Source organism: Morchella importuna (assembly GCF_003444635.1).
Source record: "Morchella importuna strain M04M26 chromosome Unknown Morimp01GS009, whole genome shotgun sequence".
Classification (NCBI taxonomy): Eukaryota; Fungi; Ascomycota; class Pezizomycetes; order Pezizales; family Morchellaceae; genus Morchella; species Morchella importuna.
In genome coordinates, this window is record NW_025763406.1 from 1085089 (window position 1) to 1108860 (window position 23772).

General features: G+C 47.7%; 10 protein-coding genes across 10 annotated transcripts; 7 read left to right on the forward strand and 3 right to left on the reverse strand.

Moving 5' to 3' along the window:
• Positions 1-275: 275 nt before the first annotated feature.
• Positions 276-1467, forward strand: LAJ45_04055 (uncharacterized protein; the record flags this gene model as incomplete). Its single annotated transcript, XM_046113636.1, has 4 exons — positions 276-324; positions 386-655; positions 722-1285; positions 1343-1467. 4 exons carry the CDS (start codon positions 276-278, stop codon positions 1465-1467), a joined length of 1008 nt encoding a protein of 335 aa, XP_045973365.1.
• Positions 1468-2770: 1303 nt separating this feature from the next.
• On the reverse strand, positions 2771-3404 carry LAJ45_04056 (uncharacterized protein; the record flags this gene model as incomplete). The annotated part of the gene is made up of 5 exons (XM_046113637.1): positions 2771-2846; positions 2908-2909; positions 3088-3101; positions 3152-3285; positions 3358-3404. The coding sequence occupies 5 exons, from the start codon at positions 3402-3404 to the stop codon at positions 2771-2773; spliced, it is 273 nt and encodes a 90-aa protein (XP_045973366.1).
• A 478-nt stretch (positions 3405-3882) lies between these two features.
• LAJ45_04057 (uncharacterized protein) lies at positions 3883-4972 on the forward strand (the record flags this gene model as incomplete). Its single annotated transcript, XM_046113638.1, has 3 exons — positions 3883-4215; positions 4278-4651; positions 4705-4972. The coding sequence occupies 3 exons, from the start codon at positions 3883-3885 to the stop codon at positions 4970-4972; spliced, it is 975 nt and encodes a 324-aa protein (XP_045973367.1).
• A 357-nt stretch (positions 4973-5329) lies between these two features.
• Positions 5330-6624, forward strand: LAJ45_04058 (uncharacterized protein; the record flags this gene model as incomplete). The annotated part of the gene is made up of 2 exons (XM_046113639.1): positions 5330-6034; positions 6166-6624. The coding sequence occupies 2 exons, from the start codon at positions 5330-5332 to the stop codon at positions 6622-6624; spliced, it is 1164 nt and encodes a 387-aa protein (XP_045973368.1).
• Positions 6625-8391: 1767 nt separating this feature from the next.
• LAJ45_04059 (uncharacterized protein) lies at positions 8392-10291 on the reverse strand (the record flags this gene model as incomplete). Its single annotated transcript, XM_046113640.1, has 5 exons — positions 8392-8423; positions 8489-8631; positions 8682-9295; positions 9358-10044; positions 10268-10291. The coding sequence occupies 5 exons, from the start codon at positions 10289-10291 to the stop codon at positions 8392-8394; spliced, it is 1500 nt and encodes a 499-aa protein (XP_045973369.1).
• Positions 10292-10676: 385 nt separating this feature from the next.
• Positions 10677-11780, forward strand: LAJ45_04060 (uncharacterized protein; the record flags this gene model as incomplete). The annotated part of the gene is made up of 6 exons (XM_046113641.1): positions 10677-10754; positions 10835-10915; positions 10992-11002; positions 11308-11319; positions 11452-11598; positions 11660-11780. The coding sequence occupies 6 exons, from the start codon at positions 10677-10679 to the stop codon at positions 11778-11780; spliced, it is 450 nt and encodes a 149-aa protein (XP_045973370.1).
• A 1104-nt stretch (positions 11781-12884) lies between these two features.
• Positions 12885-14503, forward strand: LAJ45_04061 (uncharacterized protein; the record flags this gene model as incomplete). The annotated part of the gene is made up of 2 exons (XM_046113642.1): positions 12885-13164; positions 13221-14503. The coding sequence occupies 2 exons, from the start codon at positions 12885-12887 to the stop codon at positions 14501-14503; spliced, it is 1563 nt and encodes a 520-aa protein (XP_045973371.1).
• A 2492-nt stretch (positions 14504-16995) lies between these two features.
• On the forward strand, positions 16996-17740 carry LAJ45_04062 (uncharacterized protein; the record flags this gene model as incomplete). Its single annotated transcript, XM_046113643.1, has 3 exons — positions 16996-17198; positions 17269-17583; positions 17644-17740. 3 exons carry the CDS (start codon positions 16996-16998, stop codon positions 17738-17740), a joined length of 615 nt encoding a protein of 204 aa, XP_045973372.1.
• A 911-nt stretch (positions 17741-18651) lies between these two features.
• On the reverse strand, positions 18652-19367 carry LAJ45_04063 (uncharacterized protein; the record flags this gene model as incomplete). The annotated part of the gene is made up of 3 exons (XM_046113644.1): positions 18652-18790; positions 18861-19181; positions 19237-19367. The coding sequence occupies 3 exons, from the start codon at positions 19365-19367 to the stop codon at positions 18652-18654; spliced, it is 591 nt and encodes a 196-aa protein (XP_045973373.1).
• Positions 19368-21708: 2341 nt separating this feature from the next.
• On the forward strand, positions 21709-22888 carry LAJ45_04064 (uncharacterized protein; the record flags this gene model as incomplete). The annotated part of the gene is made up of 2 exons (XM_046113645.1): positions 21709-22666; positions 22722-22888. 2 exons carry the CDS (start codon positions 21709-21711, stop codon positions 22886-22888), a joined length of 1125 nt encoding a protein of 374 aa, XP_045973374.1.
• Positions 22889-23772: the final 884 nt, after the last annotated feature.

Below are 23772 nucleotides of genomic sequence, written 5' to 3' on the forward strand. Positions count from 1 at the left end.
ATTAAGTATGTCATTGACTTGCTTAATCAGTTTTCTTTGAAAATCCACCCCCTAGCTTTGAGATGCTTGACTGTACCTGTCTGTGCGGATTGTTATAAACTTGGGGGAATTCCGCGATATTTTTTTTTCTTTCTGTTCTTTATATATTCTTCTTTGATAAGTGGAAAGCGCGTAGTCATAACACTTAAGACACTTGGCAGCAGCGGGTTTTGTTTGAGATCTCATCTGCAGTGTTGTTGACGATAACTTAATACCCATTTCAGGGCAAGTCATATATGGAGGGCCCTCAGGTTGTCCCCATCCCTGTTCCCGATGATGGAAATAGTAAGTCTATATCTCACGATAAGCTACAAACAGACAGAGCTAATACAATTAACCTTTTCAGGGGCTGTTAACGAAAACCCCAACGAGAAGGCTGCTCCAGCATCACCGTCTTTATCTACAATTGAGACAGTAACTGAAAAACCCACGGTGGAATTGTTACCTGAAGCCGCCTCTCAAGCTAAGGAGCCACTGCCCGAGCTCCCATACTCATTGCGGACTCGGAAGCGCGCGATCGCAATTTCGTGGTCCCTTCTTTTGCTGGATGCCTGTTTCCTCCCTGTAGGGTTATTCTATATCCTCAAATTTGGCGCCAAGCTCGACGACACACGAAGTAAATACTTGACTTTTCCCCTTTTGGTACTTTTTCGAATAACTACTAAATTTCTCCTGCTCGCAGATCTTGGAATTACAAACTCCGTATTCGGCTTCTTCAGTCTTTTCCAATTCCTTTTCCGCCTCTGGCGCCTCCTCCTAAAATCACCCCGCTACAGGCCCGTCGGCACAACCTCCCGCTTCGCCCTCGACTTCTACCAGATTCAGTTCTTTTTCGGCTTCATCGTCATTAGCGTCATCATAAGCATCGGCACAGCGGTGGATCCGCCTCTCCTACGACTCCTCGCCATGCCGCCCACCGCGCTACTCATCCAGTGCGGGCCTCAGCTCGTCATCTCCTGCTATGCTGTCCGCAAGGGGTGGAGAGCTCCGTTTAGGATGTCCTCGACCGAGAAGGGAGAGAAGGTAACGGTAGCGCTGCTTACGATCATTGAGGATATCGTTGCGGTTGAGGGTGGCGGCGGCCTGGAGTATAGGGCGGCGCTGAAGAAGCGTTATGAGGTCAGTGAGAAGTTTAGGGAGATGTTGTGGGTTTTGTCGTTGATTTGGGGAGTGGCGGCGGTTCTGACGGCGGGGGTTACGTGTGCGGTGGTGTTTACGATACAGAAAGATGCAGCGTATGGGTTTGGTGGGTTTCTCTTTTATTAAGCGATGTTTATGGGGTATAGTTACTAACAGGTGATAGGTTGGACTTTTCCGTTTTTGTGGGCTGTGGGCATGGCGGTGTGGACTATTAAGTTTGTTCAGAAGAGACTAAAAGAGGAAGAGGAGTCGTGGGAAGGTACTACTGCTGCTGCTACTAATGAGTAATTCCTACGAGGATTTAGAATGGACTCATGATTCCATGTAATTTTTCTTGATGAAGTTAATTTTTTTATTACAACTCTTTTTAGAATACCAGGCTTCACTGGCCGATAAGATAGTGCATGCGCAAAAATATACATTTAGAAAATAGCTGAATTGGTCCGGGCCGCGTTTTGTATATAGGCCATGCTTTAAGTTATTTCGTTATGAGTAGTAAGAGATGCAATACTAACTCCGAAAAACAGCGCCAAGAGACAAGAACAAAGCACATTTCAGTCATTGACCCCAAGCCCGAATGTAGCAAAAAGAGGCGAATGCACACTTAAGGGGCGGCCCTAGCCCAGCTACCGATGGTCCATAGATATTTCCGGCCGACCTATTAAACTCTCGAGGCCTCAATGCCACTGCTAGTCCTATTAGAGTTGGGACTTTTGCTGTCATCGATCAGTGGTTGCCTCAATTAAATGCGCGGCTGTCGACCGGTAAATGTTGAAGCTAGATTTGACAAGTGGATAGTAGGAAGGTTTCCCACCACAGCGCACCACAATTACTCATGATCTAGTGATTTTTTCGTGTACAGGGCGGGCGAAAGCCGCCTCAGACCAAGATATTACTAGAGAGAATTAAGATGACAGGCTACAATGTAAGGCATTCCGCACAAGTTCGCACCATCGCAAACACGCATTCTATGGCCACCTCGGTCTATTTTAGTGTAGCTCCGCTAATAGTTATGACCCAACTGCAATGTCCGCCTCTTCCTCACAACTTCATTCCCCGTTACGGTATCAGCACTTGGCTTACATACTAGATAATTTTGGTAGGTGTGCCTGGTAACTACTGGGCTTTTATAGCTACGGACTAGAAGCGACAATTAACTCCCGTGTGTGCTCAATACTTCCATGTATTGGTATAGAAGATAGAGCGGTGTATTATAGTTATGTCTCTCATCTTGTTTAATTTGCAGAGGGGAAGCTTACAAGTAGTTATTTAGTTTATAACTCGCTCGTGCAACATAAAGTTTTATATAAAGTCATAGATGTTATCACACTCGACTCTGAGATCTTGAGAGGGCAGCTCAGCGCTCCTATTACAGCCAATTGAGCTCCGTAGATAATGGATCAAAACCAAGACTCCACGAGCGAGGACCGAACCGCGGAGGTGCACAATCACAGATTATCACTCGTTGCGCTAAGCTGGCTGGATGGACTAGAAGCTATGTTTATTCAGGGTTTGCGGTGATGGCCAAAGCTCAGAAGTACAAGAGTTTCTAATGCGGAACTTGTAAGAGTCCGCTCGGACGAATAGAGAATCACGAGCGCTCACTCGACTCTACCGTCTGGGGGGTGAGTGTTGAATTGAATGGTGGGCGCGTCCTAGTGGTGTAGCTATAAGGTAGCAACCAGAGTTATCCTAGGAGCCATCTAGACTGTGGAAGCTTAGGCCTACGTCTAGGTGATGTTTGCTATTCTCGGCGGATGGTTTCATGCCAGCCGAGACACGTAGAGACTGCTACCATCATGATCGGTCGTGAGATGGGAAACACCAACCAACCGACCGACCGGGTGAGAATATGGAGTAGCCTTATCCGGTGAAATTCGATAACGTTGCAAATGGAGCTGAATTAACCCGCCAAGTGCGTACTATAGTATCGTCAGAATAGATGATGGTCAAATCAGCTTGTCTTGTGTACCAGATTCAGCAACGTAAAGGGGGTTGAAGACGTTGGTTTTGAAGTAATCGATGAAGTGGAAGTAGTTGGTACTTTCTATTGATGACGGTAGGAGCGAGGGAAGAAGAGTCTTCTTCCTGGCCGAGGGATACGTACTAGTATTACACTAGTCGTTATCAGAACTACACGCGCTACCCGCTGTTCTGAGAACTGCACTAGTGTCAGACCTGCTCGGTATACTTGGGACCGCCCGCTTGAACTCTGCTACATTCATGTAATTATTCGTTTTGTGTATAGGCATCACCTAAATTATGTACTGTAGATACTATGGTTGCTAGCCCCCCGATTCCAGCGAATCAAACGTCTCCCTTGATAAGAGGATGCTTCAAACAAGAGGCTCATATCACATCACGAGCATCTACTCTAGCATTGTACCTGCACGGCGTCGTGCACCGCATTCCCGCGCCGGGGTTCGTGTCTCCTCGTAGCTGCAAGGTTCAGGGCCTCGCGTGTGGCTGAGCTGGCAGCAACAAGTTACAACCGGGCTAACCCAGTTACAACCGGGCTAACCCAGTGAACCCGCGTTATCTCTCATTGACATCTCCCGGGGCCCGTTCTCACTCACCTCCTTCTCTCCTTCTCCACTCTCCCCTTCCCTTCCCCCCCACCCCCTTTCTCTACCTCTCTCCCCAGATACATAGACAGATACCCAAGAGACCCATTGAATACAATATAGACTGAATACCACCACCATGCACCCCACCACCCTCCTCCTCCCCACCGCGCTCTTCGCCGCCTCGGCCTCGGCCTGGGGCATGCTCGGCCACCGCACCGTCGCCCTCCTCTCGACGCGCTACCTCCTCCCCGACACGGCCATCTTTGTCAAGTCCCTCCTGCCCAAGCCCCAGTCCATGGTCTCGGCCTCCACCTGGCCCGACTACTACGCGCACACGCCCGACGGCCGCTACTCCGCGCCCTGGCACTGGATCGACTCGCACGACAACCCGCCGCACACCTGCGAGGTCAACTACCACCGCGACTGCGGCGGCCAGGAGGGCTGCATCGTCAGCGCCATCGTCAACATGGTCAGTCCCCTCCCCGATCTCAGGGTTAGGGTTATTGTGCTAATGGAGAATTTTGAGTGCAGACGGCAAGAGTCACAAACGAGGAGCTCTCGTTCTACGAGCGCCAGATGGCGCTCAAGTTCATCATCCACTTCCTCGGCGACATCCACCAGCCGCTGCACACGGAGGATCTCCTGCGCGGCGGCAACCAGATCCCCGTGCTGTGGGGCAAGCAGCACACGAACCTGCACCACGTGTGGGACTCGAGCATCGCCGAGAAGCACCAAGGCGGCAGCGCGGTGCGGCACGCCGTCGGCTGGGCCGACACGCTGCACGGCGAGATTGAGGGCGGCAAGTATAGTGGTGTGCGTGGCGAGTGGAGCGCGTGTGTGGATCCGGCGCGCGCGGAGGAGTGTGCGCTGGTCTGGGCGGGGGAGGCGAATAGGTGGATGTGTGAGTATGTGCTCCCGGTGACGTACCCGGGGGGGGATTCGAGGGGGTGGATATCAGTGGGGAGTACTATGAGGGCGCGATAGAGATTGTGGATGTGTTGGTGGCGAAGGCGGGGTGGAGGCTGGCGGGGTATTTGAATATGATTGTGACGGGGAGGGCGGGGCTGGAGGAGGGCGAGAGGGCGGCGACGGTGGAGGCGGCGGAGGGGGAGGACTGGGTGGGTGGGTATGCTGCGAGCGGGCAGGAGCTGAAGAAGAGGGCTATGGGTAAGGCCAGCACGGGATGGTGGGGGAATGTTAGAGCTGGATTGGGCAATCTGATTTAAAGCTACATGTAGTTTGTTACATGTAATTTTTTTGGGGGGGCGCTTTCTTCTCCTTTGGCGGTGGGGTGTCTTTTCGATTCCTGATTTCTGCACCTACTTGTAATTAAACACCCGAATCAGCACTGTTTGCCTGCAGCTGTATGTAACCGTAACTGCTTGATCTCCCAGGTTTGTTGTATATCGAAGTGCCAGTGTCAGTGATAGATGTGTCGGATTCCCGCATGAGCCAGCCAAGCCCCCGCCGTACCTTTTTTCAGTCTTGGCAGCGACGGGCATGAGATGCAAACCTGATCATTGTCACCCGCGCGCACACACGCACGCACACACACACACACAACCACATCCAACACCCGCACAATGCCCAAGCCAAACCTCCTCCTCTCCAGCCTCGCCCCGGCCCTCCGCTGCTGCCACCGCCGCCCCGCCGCTCCTCAATTCCACCACCGCCGCCACCAGCCACAGCACCACCAGCAACTCCGCAGCATTCGCATCACCCGCGAGACCGTCCCCAGCCGCCCCCCGCCCGACTCCCCCCCGCCACAGACACCGGAAGACTCCACCACAAACATCCCCGGCTCCTCACCGCCAAAGAACTCCGTCACCGTCTTCCCCGGCCGCAGCTTCGCCATCCGCCGCGGCAACCACTTCTACGACCCCAACCAAAAGACGCCCGGCCCCTTGCCCCCCGTGCCGTGCCGCAACCCGGCGCACAAGCTCCCCATCATCACGCGCGCCTTCGGCCCCAAGCTCAGCGAGCACCACTTCAGCCGCGAGCCCCCAGAGAGGCTGAGCTATGCGCTGGGCCACAAGATGGACATCCGCGACCTGGACCACCACGTGCTGCGCCACGACGTGGCCTTCAAGCTCGGCGTCGAGTATCTGTCGCCCGCGGTGCACAAGGTGGCGCACAAGCGCGAGCGGCTGCTGGACGGGCTGGTGCATGGTGTGAGGAGGCCGCGGATTATTGTGCCGGCGGTGGTGATCTCGGGCGCGGGCGGGGTGCCGCGGTGGCTGTTTTTTGTGCTGGATAGTATGACGCCGTGGACGTTTTTGTCGAAGCAGGTATGGGAATCTTCCTCTTCTCTTTTTCCTTCATTCTCCTCTTTCGTTCTTCCTCTCTTTCCTTTCTGTGCCCGGTGAGAAGGCGGGAGAGAGAGAGAGAGTACTGATATATAACCCCCCCCCCCCCCTAGGCCATGGAAAAGCTCAACATCCCCATCTGCCTCGACGGCTCCCGCGCCCACGTCACCATCTCCGGCTACGACCAAGTCGTCTACCCCTCGCCGCCCAACTCGGGCTTCGAGGAGCTCAACATCCTCGGCACGGGCTTCATGCGGCAGTACAACGCCTACCAGACGGTCGACTGGCGCACGCGGTCGGCCAAGGTGTTTATCAACCGGGGGGGCATGCCGCACTTCTCCGAGGTGCGCATGACCTCGTGGACGCCGGCGGGGAACATGGATCTGCAGATCAAGATGATGCGCGACGAGGAGCACGAGAGCGAGTCGGAGCGCGAGGTGCGCGAGGCGTGGGAGAGCGACACGACGGAGGGCATGAGCCATGCCGAGAAGTGGAGGAGGAGGTGGGCGGGGAGTGAGTGGGAGTCGGCGGGGCTGTTTATGAGTCAGGATGGGGATGACTGGGAGGCTTAGGGTGGAGTGGATCCCCGGGGGTATGTGGGGGGGGGGGTTAGATGTAAATATGGGTCCCAATGGCTTCTTTTTACTTCTCCCTCTGATTTTGGGGCTTTTGCGGTGCTTGAGAACAAAGTGAAAATATAGGACGAGCCAGTCAATGATTGATGCGCCAGCGAAACGAATCAAGAGCGGCAGGAGCACCCTCAATACCCAACCCACCCACCCAACCAATAAAAAAATCTACTTCTTGACGAAAAGAGGGTTTTTTTTTTGGCACTCTGATTAGAGAGAGTCGGCCTCTCTACCCAGAAAATAAACCACAAGACCCGAGACCAACCGGTATCTGTGGTAGACATCACCCCAGCTAGTAGCCACTAGAGCAAAAAAAAAAAAAAAAATGGAGCAAAGTGACGTCGAGTGATACTCCATGAATGAGGTCTCCCTCGTCTAAAGGCCAAGATTCCCATAGTTACTATCCGGTCGGTACTCTGGACAAATCCTCCCAAGAATATTCAGTGCCATCTAGTACATGCACAGTGCTACTACCCTATGGATACTTGTATGTATCCGGGAAGCCTCGAAGTCTTTAGAATGGCTGTAATATCCAGCACATAGGGGCCTTGCATGAATGGGGTTCGCCAGGGTAGTACTGTTAGTGCCCATACTATGGGCCCCAAATTATTATTTTGTGGCGTCCAAGGGAATGCGCGGTTTAGCCACAAAAGGTAGGTCCGGTACTTGATCGAGTGATATATCATGATCGGGAACCCGGGGGGTCATGTCCCCTACTGATTCTATATATAAGGGTCTAGAATATCCCCCTTTGTCGCTCCGCAATGGGTCATCTTACAAGAAGTAGCTCTATCTCTAGCATTCATGGCTCAGTATACAGTGTCAAGTCTCTACCACTACCGCCTCACCTTGCGCACTCAAGTCAAGTTCCGGATCCCCTATGATTTGAAATGTTCAAATTACGACTCACACGGCAGCGGGAGAGAATGGTTCATAATTAACTATATACGAACAGTACAAGTACACAGAAATAAAAACTACAAGTACATACCGCAAAAAAGAAACCCTAACCCACCAAAGAAAGCCGCAACCGTTCCCGCTTTAAAAAAATCTCAAGCGGGGAGGTAAACCAGCACTTTGGGGCCGCGGCCACCGAATGCTACCCTTATAACGAGAGTATCATTATGCCGTATCGATAAAGAGCCGACTGCACTACATCAGAATCCCAGAGAGGATCTAATGGAGACCTTTAGAATTAATTCTCGATCCCGCCATTTGCCAGGTTTTATACAATAGGAGATAATGCCAAGGGATACATGTATTACTCCAATATCCGAGTGATCATATGTGATCCACAAAGGTAACCTACAACCTTCTCGACCTTTCAACACACACACACACACATCAAAACTTGAAAACCCTTGCATACATAAACCTCCCTCTTTTCCTGCGCTAAGAAGCACACACAGATTCGGGTCTTTCTCTCGCATTCTACAAAATGCCTAAAGTCATAGACGTATGGGGTCATTTCGTGATACTTTTTGTGGTTGCGCTTGCCTCACGATCTGGTCGGAAGCGTAGGAATCTACGTTTTGTGAATAAGCACATGAGGACGTGGTGATAGCCTTTTGTATTGGGGTTGGCTAAACTTCGCATTGGCTACATTTGTATGGTTTTGGGCTTCTTACATCATTTGCACCTGTTACCGTTATGTATTCGGAATTTTACATACACAACAATAACTTAACCAAACCCCTCCGCTAAGTGTACTTAGGCAGGCTGCCATTCAGTGTGGTGGGAACCTGTATACAAGTCGTGTAAGTTATTCAATTTTAATGACAATATTAGGAATGATCGTAGGCATTACCTTTCTTTACCTCTCCAGCCCCTTCAGACTTCAAGTCATACGAGTGAGCACCAAAATAATCCAACTGGGCCTCCATAAACATCGCTGGTAAGTGTTTCCCCGCACAGTACTTGAAATACTCCAAACTAGCACTCATGCACGGGCTACCACTTATCAGCACCAAGCACCCACTTTCAAGGGCAAGGCCACTTACATATGTGCGTCCCATTCAGTGGCTCTCAAGACAACCTTTTTCAACGCCGGCATGGTCCTTTGGATCTCTGACGCAATCTTCTCGGCCAACAGCACATTCATGATCCCTTTGTCTTTTTCAAACACATCCTCGAGAAGATCGGCGATATACTCGCTCTCAATGATACAACCAGCTCTCCAGATCCTAATACACTCCTTCAGCTTCACACCCCAGCCCTCATCCTTGCTCGTCCTCGCGATCAGATTCATCCCCTGGCAATAACTCGCCAGGAACGCACAATACACCGCCTCCCTCAGATCCTCAATAAACTCAGCCCGCTCCTCATTCTTCTCCAAATGCTGCTTCTTTGCCGCAGCTGCACCGCCAATCATGTCGAAGAACTGGAGCCGTTCCCCGCGTGCTGCGGATGCAATCCGGTAGAAGTGAGCGGATGTGATGGTGGGTGCGGAAACGTGGCGAAGTGCAGCCTCTTGCACGCTCCAAACACCGGTGCCTTCGCTGTTGTCGGCATCTTGGACGACCTTGTCTTGAATGTCGTTGAGGAGGTGGCCGGTGCCTGTGGGCTTCTTACGGGCGCAGATCTCAGCGCCGATTCGGACGAGGAAGGTGTTTTTCTATCACTCGTTAGTATGCCCTTGAAAATTAATTATAGATGGTAATAGCCCCAGGATCATACCAGCTCACCCGCCTCATTCCATCCCTCAAATATCTTTGCGAGCTCGTCCAGGTTCGTAGATAAACATTTGAACAGTAACTCCCATGCCTCATTCAGTACGCCTAGCATCCCTTGCTCAATGCCATTATGAACCATCTTGACGTAATGCCCACTTCCTCCAGGGCCGATCCTCGTAACACATGGCTTGCCCTTCCACTGTGCTGCAACCTTCTCTAGTACCGGCATGACCTTCTCCAGTACATCCTCTTCACCACCTGGGCTGATACTTGGTCCACGTCTCGCAGACTGGTAGCCCCCAGACACGCCCATGCCGATATAACCCACCCCTTTCTCCTTCATCTCTCTCTGACGGCGTTCAGAGTTGAGATACCACTCGTTACCGCCATCAAGTATGATATCTCCCTTTTTCAGGTATGGCGAGAGGGACTTGAGGACCTCGTCGGCCGGGGAGCCGTGAGTGATGCTGAAAAGGAACAGCTTGGGTTCGTTGTTGCTACCAAGGGAGGACACGAATTTGTCGTAGTCTTTGTAGCCGGAAATATTTTGACTGTTCTTCTGTTTTTTGAGATGTGGGAGAGTTTCGTCAATGTTGGAGGAGTTGACGTCGAAGATTGAAACCTGAAAGTCATGGTCGGCAAAGAGGAGCGCCATGTTACTACCCATGGAGCCGGCGCCGACTATGCCGATCTATATGAAGTCAGATCAATGGTTATTATTTTTATTTTGCCGTATCAGCCTGTTGGACCGATTGACTGGGCAGAAATTTGAGTAATTTAGACAGCTAGAAATCCACAATTTATGAATTCAATGAGACATATAACTAGTCTCTGTCCAACATACTCAAACTTCTGACCAGTCCACGCAGCCAAGAGCCCTTAATTAATCTGTTAGTCTCATTCCGAGAGAATACCTTGGAAAATGTAGTTTTAGACATTTCTGCGTCGAATTGCGGTGCTGGAATTCGATATGCTATGTGAGAAGGCATGGCCCAGAAACCCACATTATTATATATATCCTCCTACCACCACCATTACTTCTCAGTATTTAATTCAATCAACGTCATCCAATATACTGCTGTGACGTAGGATGTCCATGGTCTTTCCAGAACCGTTTCCGCATCTTTTCCGAGGGTTAGGGTTAGGTGTGAGTGTCCTTATCGATAAGCAACGCCCCGCTAATGCGAAAGGGACAGTTAACGGCTACTAGTTGGTGACATCACCAGTACTGCCGCGTCTTCCAGAACAAAGCTTGAGTCAACGTTCATAAAGCCTACGATATTCCTCTCCCCTGGTCCCCCTGGTAGATAGATTATTTCAGCAATGCAGAGGATATCACGTCTGCTGACTAGAGTAAAAACTACGAGAAATATGGCTTCAAGTACTTCTTTGAGTGAAAAAGTAAGTCTTTGAACCCCTATTTGTGTGAATTATTTATCTCTTTAAGATATTTGATATGGTAATGATAACGAGGCTGGCAGCGTGTAAACGTATTCGGGAGACCCTTACTGATCCATTCGGAGGATCCGATGACGGGATTCTTTCGGAATGGATACTGTGATGTATGCAATTCTCCTTTCTTCCGGCGCAACTCGCAGCCTGGCGCGCGCCGATAGGTAACCAATTGGATTTGTGCAGACCAACGCAAGGTTCGATCCCAACTAGGTAGAGCCTTTTCCCACGGAGTAGGTACAGGGTCCACTGGTCTCAGGGGTCTCGTGGGATTCCAATGCAGACAGGCGCGAAAACTGCAGGTACAGTACAGATCATTTGCAACCATTGGAGTTATCTCTATGCAGGCCTGCAGCGTGCATTCACTGATACGTAGTCTAGCTACTTAGTCAGATCTCTTTGCCCTGTCGACCCTGTGCATGCTCCGCAGGAGAAGGCTATAAATCCCCTAGGCGTCCCAGAAATCTAAGCAACCAGTTACTGACAATACACCCCACAACAGTGACTCTGGAAAGTGAGTACATCCTCGACCGAGGCCTTGACACTATGCTATAAGATAAACACAGCGTCCCCTCTGCCGAAAACCCTGAGTGCGTCCTGCTCATGCATTCTACAAAACAGCTAACTAGCAGCCTAACTCCTCAAGCCACACTATCGCCAGCGTCGTCTCAGACAAGTTCCTCGACTATTCCGCCGCAAAGGGTAATAACCTCCGCCCGGTTGGGCTAAGGGATGGGTGCAAGTGGTGCCTATGTGTGAATAGATGGAAGGAGGCATTCGATGCTTACAGGAGGTAATTAGAAGGCCTCCACCCCCTTCTCCAAGATAGGCATTGCTAAAGTAGATAAATGTAGGGGCGAGGTTTCTATGGACACAGTCCCGAGGGTTGTACTAGGCTCCACGCATATCAGGGCGCTCGAAGGAGGTATTAGAATGGACCAACTCGAGGAGTTCAAATTCGAGGAGAAAAAGTAGGGTTATGGACGTTGAAACAAGCCTTTTTTCCCGCAAAGGCTAGGTTTTGAAGGTTGAAACGATTTTCACATGTAGGTACCTAGAATCACGGGTACCTGAGATAGCTCGGCCTTAGTCGTTGATTGTGGGGTACATGACCTATGCCGCCAGTTATCGGGTTCCCGAGATTTTCATTGTTCCTGCAAGGCTCTGTTTAGGCTCCGACAGCTCTGAGTTCTTGTGTAACAAGGATGATTCCACTTTTTCATTGGTTGATTCAGAGAGGACTTATTGCAGCTGGAGAACACTTCAACCGACTTTGTTGGACAGAAAGTTCGCAGTTTTGACAGGCGACCTTGACAACCAACAAGTCATAAATGAGATGTACTACTCTACATGGTGTAGATGCATAATTATCTAGATAAAGGTCTGTCAAGTGTCCGCCCTTGAATAGTGCACTTTTGCACAGCCAGCTTTCGGGCTCTTGCGACAAACAAAGAAATGATATAACGATATGTATGTATCCCTGATTTGTTCGATGCTTTGTTGTTCTATGTACCTTACCTAACTTAGCAGGAAAAACAACTATTTAATTTTACGTGAAAGACTTTCAAAGTGATCATGAGATCGACCATTAACGTAACGGGCACTCAACAGAACCTCGATCTTGCATTGAACAGCATGAAAATTCTGAATGAATAGAATTCAATATCGCGACCTGGATTGATTGATCAAGGCTTCAATCGAGAGGATCATGTTATTAAGAGCAAGACTCAGTCCTGTCAGTAACCTTTACAGCAGCTCAAGTTTGCCGTACTGTAAAGAACTGCCGCTCCACCATTAATCTCGTACACGCGTCACACATACATCCCATAATGTTGGAGATAATATTCCACCCAAGCAATTTGATATTTTCCTTCCAGGTGTTTATGTGAGATCTCGAGAAAATAACAACCATATCAATGAGAAACGCGGCTGGACTACTAGATGTTTTAAAGAACAAGTCTAATAACCCGGATCCATACTGTGACCAAATATCATATTATCCACTCGAAAAATAAGCTCCAGCCCGCTCGTTGACCGATAAGGCTCGCTCTGAATAAGCTAAGCCAGCTTGAGTTTCAGATGGAGTATAAGATCGAGACTATCCCCGCGCACAAGAACCTATTCAGAGCGAAAGTGGACCACAACCCGATCAAAATGCCTAAAGCTAGTTCTACCTCCAGCAGAACTTCTCTTGAATCTTCTCCTCATCCTATAACCGCTACACGTCGTCCTACTCCGGGGTCGCCCCGAGCTTCCTCAACTACTGAAGCTGCCCCAGCATACGACTCCGTTATAAACCCACAAACCGTTGCCCCTGGCCCCCTGGGGCAGACGATGATGTTTCGCCGCCTCCGGCTTGGTATGGCTCGGATGAAAAATACACCATTGCACCGTTCTTCTTAGCAATATTTCAAGAAAACCAACATAGACTTGAAGGGCTCATGGCCAGCGACTCTAAAATTGTAAACACACGGGATGACGGTGACAGAACGCCACTCTATTGTGCTGTTGTCGCATACAAAAGCAACATAAATATAGTCAGATGTCTTTTGGAAGGTGGAGCGAATGTAAATGACTGGAGCCGCGAATTACTCCCACCACAGAAAAAGAGAAAAGGCTGGCCGCCACGGCCACCGCCCCACCCAGCGAGCCCCAATAACAAAGGTTGGCATAAGACACAGCGTACACCACTCATGGCCGCATGCCAGCGCAATCATCTTCCCATCGCACGGCTCTTATTGGAACCTCCTTACAACGCAGACCCCGGATTGGTCGCCGAGGATGGTCAGCATGCACTGCGCCTGGCATCAACCTCTGGTAGTCGGGAGATTGTCAAGTTATTGCCCTCGCTCCGCGCAGGTGGCTGGAAGCGCCTGAAGTACCGCAGCAAGCCGCACATAGCCAAGATCAAGAAGACAGCACAGGTCGTTTACGAAACTTGCAAATTTATTGTTTTCGACGTACCCAAGTTTGTCGTATGTAAACTTCCATATGCGGTCTACGTTGTGGGCAAATATTTCGCACGCCTTCTCTGGAGCTGTGCAAAAGAAATCGGAAGCTGGGCCGTCAAACTGCCTGTTAGGATCTACAAGCTCTTGATCAGTATCCCAGGAGTCATCTGGAGGGGTGTTAAGGCGGCCCCAGGGGTTTTGAAGACGTTCTTCATGTCTACACTACCAAGGATCATCAAAGCGCTATTTGAGGTATCGCGTGATATTGTAGTGGCTATTGGGAAGTGCTCGTGGTTTTTCACAAAGTGGCTACTCAAAACGATCTTCATTCGAATCCCGGAGTTGATATTTGAGGGATTTGTAGCAATTTTCAACCAAATCAAAAACCTCGGAAAATGGCTCCTGGATCTACTTGCCTCCTTTGCAAGTCTACTGCACACATTCTTTGAGTGGATTGTGCGCAATTGTACGTGGCAGAACGTCATGGAAGGACTGAAGTTAACGCTGAAGTTCTTCTTTGTCGATATACCAGTTGGGCTATGGAATGCCATGCGGATGGTTTATTCCGGGCTCGAACATTTGCTCGAGGGTATATTTGGATGTTTCTCGTGCTTATTCCTAGCGATCATCAAGATGATTCTGTGGTTCCCTAAAAAGCTTAAGAATATAGTAGTATCTTTTGGAAAGATATTTGCTGGTGCGTGGAAGGAGTTTAGGGTCTTGATTGATCCGAAGGCCAATGTTTGATTTGGATGTTTGGGACTATATATCAAGTCTAGGCTTCGAGAGCCTAGGTATCGATCGTGTATTTCATTCCGTTTTATCTGAGGAGCCTAATTTCTCTTTTATTGGGTTTTGGGCAGCCAGCTTACTGCCACCCTCCTTTGTTTTTGTTCCAGCCTTCGAGATTTGATACTTTAGCACCCTTTACCAGGGATTTCATTAATGAGACTTATTAAAAATATTTGTTGGAAGGATTTACTGACTGTACTCTTATATAAGGTTTTTCCCTTTAAATTAAGGCTCTATTTTAGTCTAATCTCTCCTTCATGAAAACTCACTCGAGCCCACTAGCAACCAAGACACGCGTAGTGCACTAGTTTAATTCTTATCGATAAGAAAGTTTAGTGTAAGATTTCGATTTATCAAGTATGTAGGAAACGCAGACTCCGTACACCTGAGAACTACGTATGACACCCGGGGTTACCCCCCGAATGCCTCCGCAGAGGCACAATTATTGAGGTGCAGCTGTCAGAGGCTAACGAATGAACGCACAAATCACATTTGGAGAATAGAGATGTCAATATATGTATTTATGTCGAACCAAATGTTTAAACTCTTGCAAATTGCAAAAAAGAAATGCCAAAATGCCTCACCAGATAAGCTTGGCCCAATTATAGCCGTATTTTGTTTTGCGCACGCGCGTTTTGAGCTTCGAATTCGGTCTCAAGTCCGATAGGTAAAAAGCTCATTGGAATATATATCACAAGGCAATAAATTCAAAGTGCCGCCATAACTCGAAAAATTGGCTAGATCAGAATTACTTGTATGGGAAACTTCTGATGCAGATCGATGCCATTCAACCAATTATTCAAGCGGTAATCCCTGGACGGAGATAGCCAATTTTTCGAGCTTTGGCGGTGGATCCACATTGGAATATGCCCAGAGTCGAGTGAAACTTTCACTGAATTCGCGGGGTGCACAAACACACCACTAGCGCACACCACTGCACACCACTAGTGGTACCTACCAGCACAATAGCACATGTAGTACTTCCAGCACTGCCTCCTGTTCATCTGCACATCCCATTGGTAGTCGGCTGCCCATTAACGTCACGCACGGTACTTTAATGGATTATTAAAATAGTTTGCACTATTAAGCCCTATATAAGTTCATGTATAACTCCATGTAGCAACTCGCGGTTGCGTTGTCCCATGATTTTTGAACGAGAACTATACAATATACATAATATAATATTTATGGCTGAAGCTCAAACATTCGACGGGGTTTTGTTGTACCCAGAAATCAATGAAACTATGATTTAAAAAAGCTCAAACATTCGTTCAACCCAGCCTCACTTGGCCTATAGACCCGTAGTGATGGGCACGAGCCCGCTTTAGGTTCGAGCCCAGTTCAACGCTATCGTGACCGGCATAAATCGATAGAGTACTCAAGTATTATCTGCATGTACCCTGCAATGACTATCAGAGAAATTTAAACTGACAATATTCGAATTTCGGCACCTTGTATAAGTTTGAGTTTCCAATTGGCTTGATCCTGCGCTCAAGCCTACTCTTCAGGTTCCAACGTCATTTCGAGCTCTTCCTCTTCGAGCTGCCGAATCTTTCCCGTTGGTGCTAGAGCCGGAGTCGAAAGGCAGAATTGCGGAAAAGCCGTTGATCTACGTGTCACTCGGGGCAATTACCAGTTTTTGAGTGTAGCAGATCAAGGCTGAGTATAAACTAATTAGATGTTCTTTTTCGCTGGTCCATATATGTATTCTAGATCTTAACCTGCAGCGGAATTAATTAATTAAGGATACCTGTTATATTTCTAATACAAACATATTACTTGCATCCAAGACCTTGATATGTGTAGATAAGAACTCATCTAAACATCTGTAAACAGAAATATATTAATTAAGTGCATGGTAACTCCTGAGGTAACTACATGTAATTTTGTAGTCAAATATTAACCTATATACATATGGTCGTTCCTCAAAATACGCTTCTCGTGACAAGTTTATGGCACAAGGCTGGGCTCAAAAAAGCACATTAGAACAATATGACATGTCGCATTATGCATGAGTCTAAGGCCTCCGTGTTCAGCCCCGATTAGAACTAGCTTGACTATTACCCGTCTCGATGTTCCAGTAGACGAGGCTGGGTGAGTTCGCATCCAGATCATTGCCAGTAGCGTGTGCAGCGCTGTTGTTCCATAAACTGGTCATTCGTGCGAACCCTTAATTCGCCCAATGGACATATCTACTTGCTATCCTCCTCTGCGTCCGTTGCGTGACCCTCCCGGCTGGCACGTCTCTGAGCTCCGGAGCCTTAATTCAACATTGCACCGCCTTGCGCTGCATACCTCGACTAAGATCATTTACTCTAGCCCTGTTAACTAGAGTAGGCTGAAGCTACAAGCTACACGCTTTTATATATATATCTATATATCCCTTGTCAGCTTGTAGTAGACCTTTACTTTGTTTGCCAACCCACTAGCTACCGCCGTCGTCGACAATGAATTCGAAGCCAACAGACGTTGTCTACACGGACTCGAAAGTCTCGATCACCATCATTACAAGCTGCCCAGCTAGTAATGGACTATCTCCATCCGATAATAGTTCTCGTTGTAGCTTTCTGGCCGCCCGCATTATACAACTAGTGTTGTTTTTGACGATTGCTGTGATCGATGTCTATGTCCTGACCCGTGTCTTCAACAGGTACTTCCTTGTGGACCCGTACCCCTCCATATCCTACGATATGGTGCTAATTAGATGTCTTCATGAATAGTTCCATGGGTGTTATACCAGCCCTGAAGGGAACGCTTTTCCTCACTCTCATAATAATCGCATTGACTCTCCCACATACAATCACCGATGTGTACCGTCGATACTACAAGAAGCCCAGTCTCTATTCTCCCGGCGCCGCGATCCTGCTCGAGATCCACTTCTTCTTGTCGTACATCATCCTGTTGATATGCGTGGGCATGGTGCACATCAAGGCGATTGGTGATCTGTGCGAGCCGGAGAGCGGGATGATTGTAGATCGACCGGATGAGATCTGTGGACTGTTGAAGGCCGAGTTGATGATTTTGAGCTTGACTACGTATGTGATTTCTCTAGATTTGCTGTATGCTGTTAGATATACTAAGTTCTCTTGGTATAGATTCTTTTGGGTGCCAACTATGAAGATGGTTTATGAGGGTGTGAGCGGTAATGGATGTCCGAGGCGCAGTGTACAGGTTAATGGTACAATCGTTTAATCCTAAGGGACTAGGCCAGAGTGGGAGAAGGTGGATGAAAACTGCTATAACTGCGGGTGTCGCTGCTAAGCCTTTAGAATGAATTTAATATGTTTATGCAGCTTTTCTGTTTAATTACGTAGATCTATAGAATTCCTGTAGTTATAGATATCAAAATTAGAGAAATAATGTGCTTCTAATTTCTCGCCCTAGTATGTGTACGTAGCATAGAATCTAAAAACTATGGCCAGGGATGGTCTCACATATTACGACGTCGTTTCCAATATGCTCGGTAAATCGTCATAGTACATGTAGTTAATCCCGAACCATGGCTCTGGAGAACAGAAGAAGGCATCCAAAACATATTCCTACGTATACATTCAACAGATGTACATAGCTCCCTAGAAACCTAAGCACGCTAACCCACAATTATACCAATCCCTCGAGTGAGATTATATGAAGGCACCGCACACAAGACCACGACCCGGTCTCGCACCCACATTCCTAGAACAAAAATGCTTTTATATTTGCACTTTTATATTTTGGTGAATCCTAGCGGTATTAGGATGACTTTGTTGATACTCTTATCCTTTAGAGACAAGTAGATATGTAGTTACCAAATGCTGATAGTTGATTTCTTACATGTATGGTCAAATATACCCGGTGTCCTTAGTTCAGAACGGGGAGGTAAATTTTTTCAAGTTTCCCTTTAGCCCCATTTCTTGGCCTAAAGGCCAAACCTACAGGGCAAATTATATGATTGTTTTCATAAAGTGAGTCCGTTACAAATCTATAAACATGGATACCACTATAAACCATAACATATAGTTCTAGGAAAGTTTATTGTCTATGTGCTCTATATACATGTATTTAACCATCATAACACCGTAATTTAACGTCATTAATTCAATAGCCCAGAAAAGGAGAAAAGCCTAAGTCCTCGGCGTCGACTCACACGACTCCGCATCTCCGAGAGCTTTATATTTGCAACATCTGCAATGGCCATTTTTGTTCCTGTCCTTACTGACCTGCGCCCCCGCAGCCAATATAGTTGATATTGTGACCAATACCCTAAATATTCCACATCTCAGTCAGCCTCTTACTCAAGCCCGCTTGACTAGTAGTATAAGGGGAAACAAACGCTTCGACGACAACTAATGAAAATCCCCATTTCAATATATCACACCTAGTTTCCGTAACAAGATACTGGTCCCACCCACTCGTATCTGTCCCGGCTGGCTTGATATAAGGTGTCTTCGCCAAACTGGCACAGCGATACTGTATTGCCCCTCCCGCTAATATTAAGAATATCACTATTATGGCGGACCACATAATGAAGAACAGCAGGTCGACAGTAATGCCTGTGAGTGGGTGAAAGGGCCTTCGCCGGCAGTGATTGTAGAAGTGAAAGAGATTATAGATGGCCATGAGGCATCCGACAAGGATTGTGAGTATGATATACCTATATTGTATAAGCTTACAATTATCAATAGTATTGAGAGATGATGGGGACTAACGGCCAAGACTCATTGTTAACCATCAACACACTTACGGCTATTACCGCTAAGCTGACGATTAACTGAAGGGTGCGAACTATTGTGAATAGCTTTGAGGGCCACATGTCTAGGCTTGGTCTTTCGTCTCCCATTTTTATGTTATTCGAAGCGAGCTACCTATCAAACTTAAAATTGAGCTTGAGGTTGCAAAGTATTCTAGGGCAGAAGAAGCTGTAGACGACCTTTTTTAAATCAATTTTACCAACTAATCAACCAAGTAAGCAGGCAGCTTAGTAATATTTATCCTCACCTATTCTTACAGCGGGCTACGTGAACGAGTAATTCTCAAAACCCCAATAGTCATAAAGCTGGAACACCAAGGTTTTAGTTAGTGTGGAAGGTCATAGCTATACGAGGCTTTGCATAATAGGGCCGAAATCCCTATAAGAAACTCACCTACCCCAATCCTCCCATCAGTTCCAGCCGCGTTTTTTTTTTCTTTCTTTCTTTCTTTCACTTTGAAGATGTACACGTCCATGTGTGACTTTACTTAAGTGCACGCGTAGGCTCGGGCCTAAAGCTGCTGTCTACGAAAATCCATGAGGCGTAATTTCCCCTTCAAATCAGGTTTAGTAAGGTTGTTTAGCACGCATTTTACATACTAAAATTGTAAGCGATAGGTTGTCTCAAATCCTTGAAAACCGCCAATCGCTGTCCGTCCGGTGAGGGCGTTGAGTCGAGCTATTCCTCCCTACGAGTTTTTAAAGGCTAACCAGCGGATAAGAGCCGTGATCCAGAGCAAATCAAATTCAACGACCGATTTCCCTTTCAACCTTTCGATTTCCTCCAGCCGTATGTACCTAAGTGTAGAAATGCAAATGCACTTCTTCCCAGTCCCACCATGCGCAAGAATATGAAGGTCGGGGTTTCCCCGGTAAAATACGGCACAGGACCTAGGACTAGGTTGTGCTCCATTTAGATAGCATAGCCCTGAGCGGTCGCAGATCCTGGGTAGCAGGGCCGGGAAATAAAGAAAGGATCGATCGCTAGAAATATACCATGAGATCCCGAGTCCCGAGCCCTCAAATCCCCGAATCCGAGAACCCCTGTAACGGCCTCAAAAGCCGGGGTTGAAACCGATTAAAAACCCAAAACCCAAAATTCTATTACAAGCTCCTGTCAACCCGGATAAGCTTTATGCGAATGTATATTTACATATTATACTATATTTGCTAACCTCGTACCTAGCCTATGTGAACGATTTTCTACACATGGGAACGACACTGTATCTACAGATATACCATTACCGTTAGTATTTCATCACATAACCACTGGGGGGATAATATACGTGCACTGACGTCATTTGGAATCAATTTGGTTTATCTGCAACAACGGATTATGGGAGATCGAACCAGTGTGTGATTCAGAGGTCACCGTGTCGAGGGATCAACGACTAGGACGCTGGAAATCGTGGGGGGACTGGTGTACACTGTGTAGTTGATGTTAAATGGTTAACAGAGGTGGAATCGACTGCTCGGGATGCATCGACGGTTGTCATGATGGACATTGACTTGCGATGGTAGAACTGACTGTCTTAGGTGTCCACTTCAAACTTTATTTCCGCTTGTAGCCTAGCCCCACGGAGTATACGCCAGCCCCACCGCTCGCTGTGGTCTAGCGGGTAGATACAGTACTAAACGCACATACTACATGTAGTACATGTGCGTATATATACTTATAAAAATCAAAAAAAAGATTGAGGCTTTGATCTTTCCCCTAGAGCATTCACCCCCGTGTAAGGGCGACTACATGTTGATGAGTTTCACTCGTGTCCCCATAAAGATCTCATGAGCTTTGTTTCATCTTCCTTCTCCCTAGATGCCGTTCTAGCCGCGAACTACGAGATGCAGCTAAGTACGAGTGATACCCCGTGATGTGATCTATAGGGTTAGGGTTGCGACATACCGTTCGCGAACACTCACTGTCACTATGGAATACTCTTAAGAGCACTTACGCACAACAAAACATATGTTCGCAATCAATGATAAATACGCCTGGATACTTGTTGTCTATAGAGAGTTGCAGAAATATTCCCTCCAATCAGAATGCTTCCTAGAATGAGTATTTCCAGTACAAGAGATCTTCGACTAGCCACAGTAGGCAACATCAAATAATTGTCATCCAGTGATCTGCAGAGCATCTAGTTAGTCAAATAGTCGGTATTTCATAACACAGGACGACCTGTATTGTGGAGGTGTAATTAAGTGTGCATGGCGCCCCAAACGCCTTTGTCACAGCTTATTCTCGATTACGCTATGCACAGTCAACCCTGCACATGCGGCTCCTACGAATCACCACCATGATCATCAATCATCACAAATTCTTACGAGGGCATCAATAATGAACACCTTACACTTCCATCGAATTCGCCACATATCACCACCGCCATAAGAACAGCTGCCAGGACCGACGACCAACTCAATTCTTTTCAAAATGCGAACTTTCGAAAGTATAGTTGTCTGTCTCTTCGCGCTCTACCTCACCTATTACTGCCGTCGCCACTACTCGTCCACCTCCGAAGAGATCCTTGAAGCTGTAACACCCATTTTCGAGAATATCCAGAAATCAGATATCATGGCCTCAATTAAGGAAGTACTCCTCCCTGCGACCGCTACAGGAACGCCGACAGCAAGCACTCTCTTCGAAGCAGCCACTGTGGTCCCAGATACACCGTCAACACTCACCACCCCCCGCCGGGTCGCAAAGGCCTTTGAGGCAATTGAGCAATCTGAAGGTGCTGGGGCGCGTGTCCGCCGTTCTGTTGGTACCGCGCAGCTCAGGAACTTCAGCCCGTTCCTTATGTTAGATCACTTCACAATTGGCCCTGGCGCTGGCTTCCCCGACCACCCGCACCGTGGCCAGGAAACGATAACCTACCTCCTCTCTGGCTCCGTCGACCACGAAGACTTCGCTGGAAACAAGGGTACTATCGGCCCCGGTGATCTTCAATTCATGACAGCCGGTAAAGGCATTATGCACGCAGAGATGCCCGGACTTGCATCCACCACCCCTAACGTCGGCCTCCAGCTCTGGGTAGATCTTCCTACGGCTCTCAAGTTTTGTGAACCTAGATATCGCGATCTGAGAGGCGATGAGATCCCCGTCGTGGAGGCAGACGACGGGAAGGTGAGCATCAAGATTATTTCCGGGGAGTCTCAGGGCGTAGAGGGCGTTAGGGAGCTTGCGTATACACCTGTTTGGATCTTTGACGTCACGGTCAAGGCTGGGGGGACCTTGAAGCAGATCCTGCCAAAAGCGTGGAATGCATTCCTCTATATCCTGGAAGGCAGCATCATTGTCGAAGGAAAGGATGTCCCGACATTCCATAATGTGGTTTTTGAGAAAGAGGGCGACGGTGTTGTCGTTGAAGGAAAGACAGATGCAAGATTTGGTATGTTGCTTTTAAACTCCCACTGAAAGGTTTCATATACTAACCATAGATATAGTTATTATCGCAGGACAACCTCTAGACCAGCCTGTGGTTCAGCACGGCCCATTTGTGCTGAATACCAAGGAACAGGTGTATGAAGCCATGAGGGACTACCACGGTTACCAGAATGGCTTCGAGAGAGCAGAGGGTTGGAGGTCTGAAATCGGGAAACGGATGGATTAAACTTAGTATTTATTATCTTTTTTTTTTTTTGTAACTTAATAGCCGGCGCTATGGGATTGATATTATTATTAGCATTATAAACTATTTGTATTCCATTTTGTGCTAAGAAGATTGTTGTGCTGGCATATGTTAAAACCGTATGCACATTTTTTCCCAGACGAGGTCAAATCTCTCCGGCAATTGTATGTGCATGTTCAGGGTACTCCACAACAGATCACTCGAAGGTACAGTTGACTGCGATTATATGTAACGTAGCTACATCGTTATTCTTATGCCTTCTATTTGTCGAGTGTCTACATGTATTCACTATGGAACTAGTCAACCCACTAGTCTAGTAAGCACTGAAAGAGGGTTGATATAGAAAAAAGACGCTAGTAACACCACAGCAACATGGCGCAGCGGAAGCGCGCCGGGCTCATAACCCGGAGGTCCCCCGATCGAAACGGGGTGTTGCTAGTTCAAATCCCCTCTCGGGCATATTTTTTTCTTTTTTCTTTTCTTCTTTACCTGAGATCCCACACCGTAAATCAAACTTTGGATTATCCGTTATTTTAATAGCGCTTGAGAAAAAAATTCAATATTGTAACGGGGTAGATGCTAGATGTGATTGTTATCGTTAAATGGACTACATGACGCATCACAACCTATCACTCGCTACACTGCATTTCGTGCCGTCAATAAACATCGCATAATCTAGTATAAAAAAAAACTTAAGATGGTTAAAATTAAAGAATAAAGAGGAATCACAAGCAGAAGTAGAATTTGAACAAAAAACCATCTTGTCAGAAAAGAATGTCCATCACATCCGCCCAAAGAACAAATTTCTCAAGCCCCTTCAATTTTAGTAAGAGGCTTCGAGATACAAGACCCTTTCTTTTTTTACA